Genomic DNA, 8292 nt, shown 5'->3' on the forward strand with positions numbered 1-8292 from the left:
CACAAAATCATTGCACACAACCGCAACAACACCTGAGGTGACATGCATATGTTACAGGAATGCTTATTCTAGTACTAGTGTTGACATTTGCTGACTCACCAGATCCAAATCATGGCCATTAATCAATCAATGGAAGCAGAAGAACTCTCCTGGAATCTACTTGAAGCATTAGCTTAATCGATTGGGGCTAACAGACTCCTAATTAAGGCTGCTCGTGGAAAGCTCAGCCCCAATTGATCAGGATAAGAGAACACATCAACTTTTCAGATGGCACTGTCGATCTGAACAAGGGGAGAAATTTCGGCACCAAATCCTGTGTTTAGCCTAGCTGCTATGTATTTGAGTAGTACTACTAATTAAAGGCATGACATATAAATGCATGATTTCATCGTTGTCAGGCAGGCTAATGTGATCATGCATGCTGACACCATTTGCATTTTAATATCTCGATGTTCTGTACTTAGCCTCGGATGCTACTATAATTGCAAGCTTAATTACTCCGTTATCATGTACACTTACTTATTAACTAAAAAATAGATGTTTTGTTTCTAGATAAAGGTGCGATAATTTCAAGATTTTGTTTGCTACACAGGAAAAGGATTTTGCAGTCTGTCCTTGTAGCAGAGTTACACACAATATAATCCTGAGGAAAGGAAATTATATATGCTCCTGTGCGTGTGTGTGGATTATTGCTCGCTTAGAATGATCAAATACTAGAACAAAAAAGATGGTTTATATAGATCTTGGAATGTATGCTTTAATGATATGTGGCTTTAATTTCTATCAAACTACCAACATCATGAAGTCATCTTAGCGCCTAGCTAGGCTTACAGATATCAAAATCATTAGCCCATTAACGAAATAAATGGAGTGATGTGGGAAGAAAGTATGTGAGGTGCCAAGTATTTAGACTCATCAAGTCTCAATCTGTCTACCTTTAATATTGCTAGTACTGATTGGATTTATTTGTTTCATCTGTACGACACAATAGCTTTTGTTAGGTTTAACTCGATATCTGGAAATAAAGTTTCCCACCTTTATGCTGCGAGCACAAAATAAAAATAAAAATAAAGTATATAAGGATGTGCTAGGTGGCAGTGTTTGCTTAACTCAGTGCTACTAGCTGAGTGCTCTTGCTTTGCTATAAAAAGAACAGTAAATAAATTCAGTAAGAGAAAAACAAATTGACCAAGAACGATAACAACAACAGATGGTAAGAAACATAGTCGAGTTCATAATCGCTAAAAATAATATGGCGAAGATCAGGGAGATATCATCCCATTTTCTCAACAATTGTTTTGTGAGACAAACCATCACCATCAACTCCAATACTTATATTAGTAAGGATCTCCCGGGCCTATCAAAATTAGAAACGTGTCCAGTTCAAACACAGGGCTTTATAGATGAGCCAACATTCTCCTTTCACATCACTGCCATAAATCCTAATTAAGCTCACAAGAATACAAGTAAACATAGGCTTAAGGCTATCTCAAAAGACGCCAAAAGAGAATCATCCCTTCCATTGGACGAGCAGGGTATCCTCTCACTTCGGAATCTTTAGGGGTTTAAAGCCTACGGAGAGGAACTTGGATTTAAAATAACTCGAGGATTTTAGAGTAGTGATGCTAGGATTAAAAGGGTTCTGGCATAGGGGATGTAGATGGCGAAGAATGTCATTTTGGCAAAGTGGATTCGGTGGAAAGGGGAATGCTAGATCTTATTTGCTTTCTCGTTTACCATTTGACAGTGAGTACAACACTGGTATGTAGATTTTCTTTGCTTTTCTCTTGGGATGTGGCGCAAGCGACATGTAAGGTCCTTGTCCAACGTAATCAATACTATTTCACAGGGAATATTGCGTATCAATATTACTAGTCTACTAACACTATTATAATCATAACATAATTCTTATTCCCTGAAAATCAGAAGTTGAATAATGTCACTCTACTTTGATTCCATTCATTGTTAATCAGTGCCATGGTTAATCAGAGATGTACTTTGATTCCATTCATTCATCGTTCTTGACATTTTGTTCATCGTACGGTGCTGTAAAAAAATATTTTTGCTGGCCTAGCCGACTGAGAGAGAGATCAAAGAATTCATACGGCGCAAAAACCATTTCTTCCATGAAATACACAACATTTCTTCCATGAAATACAAGTTGATGGGTCTCACGCCTTAGGGCCAAATGGCCAAAGACTATAGACTTCGTCAGGAAACTAGCACGCAGATGCTTAATTGGACCATACACATCACATGGAGACGTATGGTTGGCATTTATGAAATAGCATTCACAATATGACCTGCCTGCAGACTAGGCTGATCACGCTAGGGTCTCTGACTTTTGTATTCTACCATGAGGATGTATAATATTTTAGACTGGATACTCAAAAACATATATGTACAGTACACTGCCTCTGATCGACGTGTCCATCATGATGATGCAGAGGCCTGGGCCTTCCCCCTTTTCAGGAAAAAAATGTAGACTGCCTCAAAAAGTATTTTGCAACATTATAACAGTATATATTTTTTCAAGATATATTAGACCATAGGTTTAAGCCGTGTTTTAAGGACAATGTCGATATCCAAAACCAAAGAGTACTCTATTCGCAACATAAACATATTTCACTCTGCAGTTATTAGTTTACAAATGTTCTCCAGGCTGCCGGTCTACTAGCACAAAAGCAACATCTGTTTGGTGTAAAACAACACATTAGAACTAATGCTGTAACTATGATGTGCAAATGAGCAAGGAAACAGGTGTCCACAGTTACAGCTCGTGCACAGCTAACCGATGCTGCAGAGGGGTTTAACCATGACTGGACACAGCTAGAATACAAAATTGAGAGACGCTTCTTTCATTATTGGAAAGCATTCAAGTACCAGGCCTTTTATCACTTGAGACCGTCGCCGAGCCCTGCAGGCATTCCTATGCTCTGCGCTAGATCAGCCATCCTTTCCTTCATGGCCTGCAGGTCATTAGATTGGAATTGTGTTAGTTTATGAGAACGATTCACATTTTGGTGCGCTGAAGCACAAGCAGCAGGATTCACACCTGAACGCTCCTCTGGTGTGCATCCTTGTAGGCTTCATTGACCAGCTCGGAGACTTTCTGGAAGTAAAGAAAGGGTATAACGCATTATAACTTGGTAGTTATCACATTAACTCTGCTGATACAAACAATTATGTGAGCATGAATTTGCAGGGAATCTTCCAAGAATAATAAAACTAAGTACATAATGCATACTTCAGCGCCCAACTCCATTGCAGCTTCCGTTATTTCAACATTTATAGGTTGTTGGTTCCCAGATAGTGTAACCTGTTTAACAGATCAGGTCAGATATGATCTGTAACTCTGTATAAGAATTATAAGTAGTACATCCAAATCATAGAAAAACACAATAGTAATGAAAACCAGGGTAGTCTGCTAAACATATAAGCAACATACAAGTCCTGGCAAACTTGCACAAATGTATGGTTCTACAGGGTATAGCACAAGAACTCACAAGTATGGTGTTAAAATATAAAATGTTCCTACACTGTGATTACATTATTTTGGTGAATTCAGAAGCTAAACATCATTAATATACTTCTTTTCGTATGAATAGTGGGTTGTAAAGTGCATTTCATTTTTGCAACAGCCTTCCATGACCATGGTAACTGTTGAATTTACTCTTGCCTTCCTGCCCACAGCTTTGACAGTGCTCTATGCCATAGATAACCAAAACAACAAAAGTGTTTTAACTAGTTGTGGTCATGTGGAAGATTGCATGGTCTTTTACTAGAATGTTACCTAAAGCAAAGCTAATAAAGGATGCTACCTAATGGAAAGCTAAGAGAGATATCAGGTCAACTTAATCAAGTTCTTGTAAAGATACCACAAGCTGCAAGTCCTACCTCAAAAAATAATGGAACGCATCAGTTTAACAGTAGAAAGTTGCATCTCAAATAATAAGCTATGATACTTAATGCCTGTTACGGCATGTTTTTCAGACTTTCAGTAATGCGAGGATAATAATCATTTGGCACAGGTCGACATTAAGTTCGAAACACAAGAATGCACACAGCCAGCAAGATTGCAGTTAAGGAGAATATGATTTAACTCTTTACAAGTTCCAAACATACCTTGATTAGTTCGCCTTCACAATAACCCTCAATCTCAGTCCTAAAAGAAACAGACGGGGAGGAAGTCACACATGCAGTACATTGAAAGAGCATACAAAAAATAACTCAAATACCGAAAGCTTACGCTGCAAGCTCCTTTTGCACCCGCACAGCCTCCACTTGGACAACCATTTGGGCCTTCTTCACAGTTTCATAAAGGTTTTGCATATTTCCAATGTTTCCAAAGATTCCTCCCTGTGAGTGCAGAACAAAATGGGAGCACCATAAGATGGTTTCATAAACGCCTACTGCACATTGGGCATATGCATCAAATTAAAGAAACAGAAGTAGTTTGAGCGATGCAGACAAGAATTGAAAAAAGACATATACAATGTTTGCAAAAAGAATTATGTACGAGCAGCTTAAATTTCGACATGGTGATTTAACTAGGACGTAATCCAAACAAAGTAAAAGATATTCACTCAGATACTGATACAAACTGATAAAAATATTATACTGGTACTTCATAGTGTATCCGTATTCAAATTTTGAAGTGTGCCAAAATGCAATCTCGGCTCTTGATTAGTCTCAATCTAATGTTCTAGAAAGCTGGGAGTCACAGCTACAGTAGGCCACCACTGTCTCTACATGGAGTTTAAGGTCTCAACGGACTTTGCAAGGAGAAAAACTTCTGTAATAGGAATTAAGTAAATCGCCCATCTCCACAACCTGGATAGGAGTGCAGCCAACATAGAGAAGTACAAGGTGGCAAAGAAGACCACTGAGCAAGATGTGAGTGAAGCAAGGGGTCGGGCGCATAAGGACCTCTACCAGCGTTTAAACACGAAGGAAGGCGAAAGGGGCATCTATAAGATGGCCAAGATCCGAGAGAGGAAGACGAGGGATGTCAACCAAGTCAAGTGCGTCAAGGATGGAGCAGATCGGCTTCTGGTGAGAGTACTTGGACAAGCTGTTCGATGGAGAGAATGAGAGCTCTACCATTGAGTTGGACGACTCCTTTCATGATACGAACAGACGTTTTATGCGACGACAAGAGCCCGGGGTCGGGAGGCTTCAAAAAGGATGAAAGGAGGCAAGGCGATGGGCCCGGATTGTATCACCATTGAGGTGTGGAGAGGCCTTGGAGACATAGTGATAGTATGGCTAACTAAGCTTTTCAACCTCATTTTTTGGTCAAACAAGATGCCGGAAGAATGGAGGCAGATTATATTAGTACCAATCTTCAAGAACAAGGGGGATGTTCAAAGTTGTACTTACCGTGGAATTAATCCATACAATGAAGCTATGGGAGAGAGAGCACCACTTCAGAAGAATGACAAGTGTGACCAAAAATCAGTTTGGTTTCATGCCTGGGAGGTCGACCATGGAAGCCATCTTCTTGTTACGACAACTTATGGAGAGATACAAGGAGCAAAAGAAGGACCTGCTTATGGTGTTCATTGACTTGGAGAAGGCCTACGATAAGATATCACAGAATGTCATGTGGTGGGCCACGGAGAAACACAAAGCCAAGTACATTACCCTCATCAAGAACATAATATTGTGACAAGTGTTCGAACAAGTGAGGGTGACACTGATGACTTTCCAATTAAAATAGGACTACACCAAGGATCGGCTTTGAGCCCTTATCTTTTGCTTTGGTGATGGATGAGGTCATAAGGGATATGCAAGGAGGTATCCCATGGTGTATGCTCTTTGCAGATGATGTGGTGCTAATCGACGATAGTCGGATTGGGGTTAATAGGAAGTCAAAGCTGTGGAGACAAAGTTTAGAATCGATAGGTTTTAGGCTTAGCAGAACTAACACTGAGTACATGAGGTGCGGTTTCAGTACTACTAGGCACAAGGAGGAAGTTAGCCTTGATGGGCAGGTGGTACCTCAGAAGGACACCTTTCAATATTTGGGGTCAATGTTGCAGAAGTATGGTGATACCGATGAAGATGTTAGCCATCGAATCAAAGCTCGATGGAAAAAATGGCAGCAAGCTACTGGTGTTCTCTGTGACAAGAGAGTGACACAAAAGCTAAAAGGCGGGTTCTATAGGACGGAGATTCGACCTGCGATGTTGTATGGAGCTGAATGTTGGCCAACTAAAAGGCGACATGTCCAACAGCTAGGTGTAGCAGAGATGCGCATGTTGAGATGGATATATGACCACACAGGAAAGGATTGGGTCTGGAGTGATTATATACGTGGAGTTGGGGTGGCACCGATTGAAGAGAAGCTTGTCCAACATCGTCTGAGATGGTTTGGGCATATACAGCGCAGGCCTCCAGAAGCGCCAGTGCATAGCGTCCGGCGTGCCGATAATGTTAAGAGAGGTCGGGGTAGAGCAAACTTGACATGGAAGGAGTCCATAAAGAGAGATCCAAAGAACTGAAATATCACCAAAGATTTAGCCATGGACAAGGGGGAATGGAGGTTAGCTATCCACGTGCCAGAACCATGACTTGGTTTTGATATCTTATGGGTTTCAACTCTAGGCTACCCAACTTGTTCGGGACTGAAAGGCTTTATTGTTGTTGCCCATCTCCACGACACAATCACATGACATTATGTTGAGCATAACTCACTTAGTCTAAATCAAATTGATCAGTGCACAGCTTTGCATTGATTCAGGTCTACATCAGGCACCAAACTTGCAGCTGGTTTCATTTGAACAGGAATGATTGAAGATATTATATAGCTATTGGGACCACTGCAGCACAACAATTGTAAGCAAAAGAGTAAAGGCATGTAACTTGCTTACCTTTGATGGTGCCTCGTCACCATTCTCATCTTTCTCCTTCTTTCCTCCAAATAAACTGTATACCCGGAACGATCTATTATTAGCTCTTTTCCAAGTGGAACATGGCAAACAGAATGCGCCTTGTACATTTATGCTAGTACCTGAAGAACAAATCAGATTTTACTCCAATAAGTTATCAAAGTACACATTGCACTCTGCATGTGACTCCATTAATAGAATTTCATTGAACAAAGAACAAAAATCATAACAGTTGGCACTTGGCAAAATGAAACTTTTGAATTTAAATGTCAGAATGCTATCCACAATGACCAAGTGAAACAAATCTGCACCCGAGATATAAAAGAAAATAAAAAAATCTCCCAGGCCTCTCGGCCATTGAAACATCCTTCTAAACTATATCACCACATCTCATTCTGTTCTGGATAGATGAGGGGAAAGTTGAACTGTGGAAGGGTCTTAATTAACAGATATAGAAAGCAATGAAATCACCCAACGCAAATCTGCATTTTTACCTCATACAATCTACACTCCGCTAGATGGAAATTCATCAGAAAATTTTCCCTGACTTTGCATCTCCCAGAAACCAAACTTCAGAAGTTTGCAGTAACATAAAGAGACCACTGTATTTATCATTTAAATGGAGCTTGGAGGAAAAGGAAAAATTATACCACTCGGCTTAACCATAATTGAATGTCCGGAGCCACAACCCAGCACTAATTGCAGGCGCACTATTTTTATTTTATTTTTTATTTAGGTCAGCAGACGCACTAATTGGAGCCACCCGACAACCGAACGCCAATGGTGGGCTGGCGGGGCCGGGGGCGGCCGGCGAAGATGTCTACGATCGATTTATGTTACGGGGAAGGTAGATTCGGGGAATAGTACGCGTCAGAACGGCCAGGTCGCCGCCGGCTGCCAGTGGTGCCAACGCCGTAGAGAGGGGGGAGGTGTGGACTTACGAGCTGGTCTGGAGGGGAGCGGCGAGAAGGAGGACTTGAAGGCCACCGGGGAGAGAGCAGTGGAGGAAGCCATCGCGGGGAGTGAGACGAGGGCTCGCTCGCTCCAGGGGAGGGACGGTGGAGAAGAAGGGGTAAACCAGCTTGATTTTCGGGATAGAAGATATTGTTGACGACGGGGAAAAACAGGAGAGAGAACTGGAAGAGGAAATGGATATGTTTTCCTTTTGGACACTCATAACTGGCGAACGTTCGTCAGGGAGGATGGCATATGCGGGCGTTTTAGTTGGCATTTTTGGTTGTGATAAAATGACAGTTTCTTTACAGTGATATGACAGTTTTTTTAAAGAAGGCATTTTTTTGTTTTCAAACTGCCCTTGTTTGATTTTTCTTCGCAGCTAAAATTGCCATCAAATGGCGTTCGCCTGCCACCTTTCTCCCAGCGAACGTTAGCTGGGTAA

The 8292-nt window shown here is 41.1% G+C and overlaps 1 protein-coding gene across 1 annotated transcript; it reads right to left on the reverse strand.

Moving 5' to 3' along the window:
* Nucleotides 1-2584: 2584 nt before the first annotated feature.
* On the reverse strand, nt 2585-8049 carry LOC125517217 (nucleoid-associated protein At2g24020, chloroplastic). The gene is made up of 7 exons (XM_048682397.2): nt 7835-8049; nt 6876-7015; nt 4250-4359; nt 4126-4165; nt 3248-3319; nt 3056-3112; nt 2585-2969 (listed from the first exon to the last, which is right to left on the reverse strand). The coding sequence occupies exons 1-7, from the start codon at nt 7905-7907 to the stop codon at nt 2895-2897; spliced, it is 567 nt and encodes a 188-aa protein (XP_048538354.1). The 5' UTR covers nt 7908-8049; the 3' UTR covers nt 2585-2894.
* Between the last annotated feature and the right edge of the window lie 243 nt (nt 8050-8292).

The sequence above is a fragment of the Triticum urartu genome, chromosome 6A (assembly GCF_056163025.1).
Source record: "Triticum urartu cultivar PI428250 chromosome 6A, HENAU_Tu73, whole genome shotgun sequence".
Taxonomy (NCBI): domain Eukaryota; kingdom Viridiplantae; phylum Streptophyta; class Magnoliopsida; order Poales; family Poaceae; genus Triticum; species Triticum urartu.

Coding starts and splice junctions, on each gene's coding strand:
- LOC125517217 (XM_048682397.2), bottom strand. CDS start 7,907: ATGGCTTCCTCCACTGCTCTCTCCCCGGTGGCCTTCAAGTCCTCCTTC. Junction 7,016..7,834: donor GCTCCCCTCCAGACCAGCTC/GTAAGTCCACAC, acceptor TTTGTTCTTCAG/GTACTAGCATAAATGTACAA. Junction 3,320..4,125: donor GTGAAGGCGAACTAATCAAG/GTATGTTTGGAA, acceptor TCTGTTAAACAG/GTTACACTATCTGGGAACCA.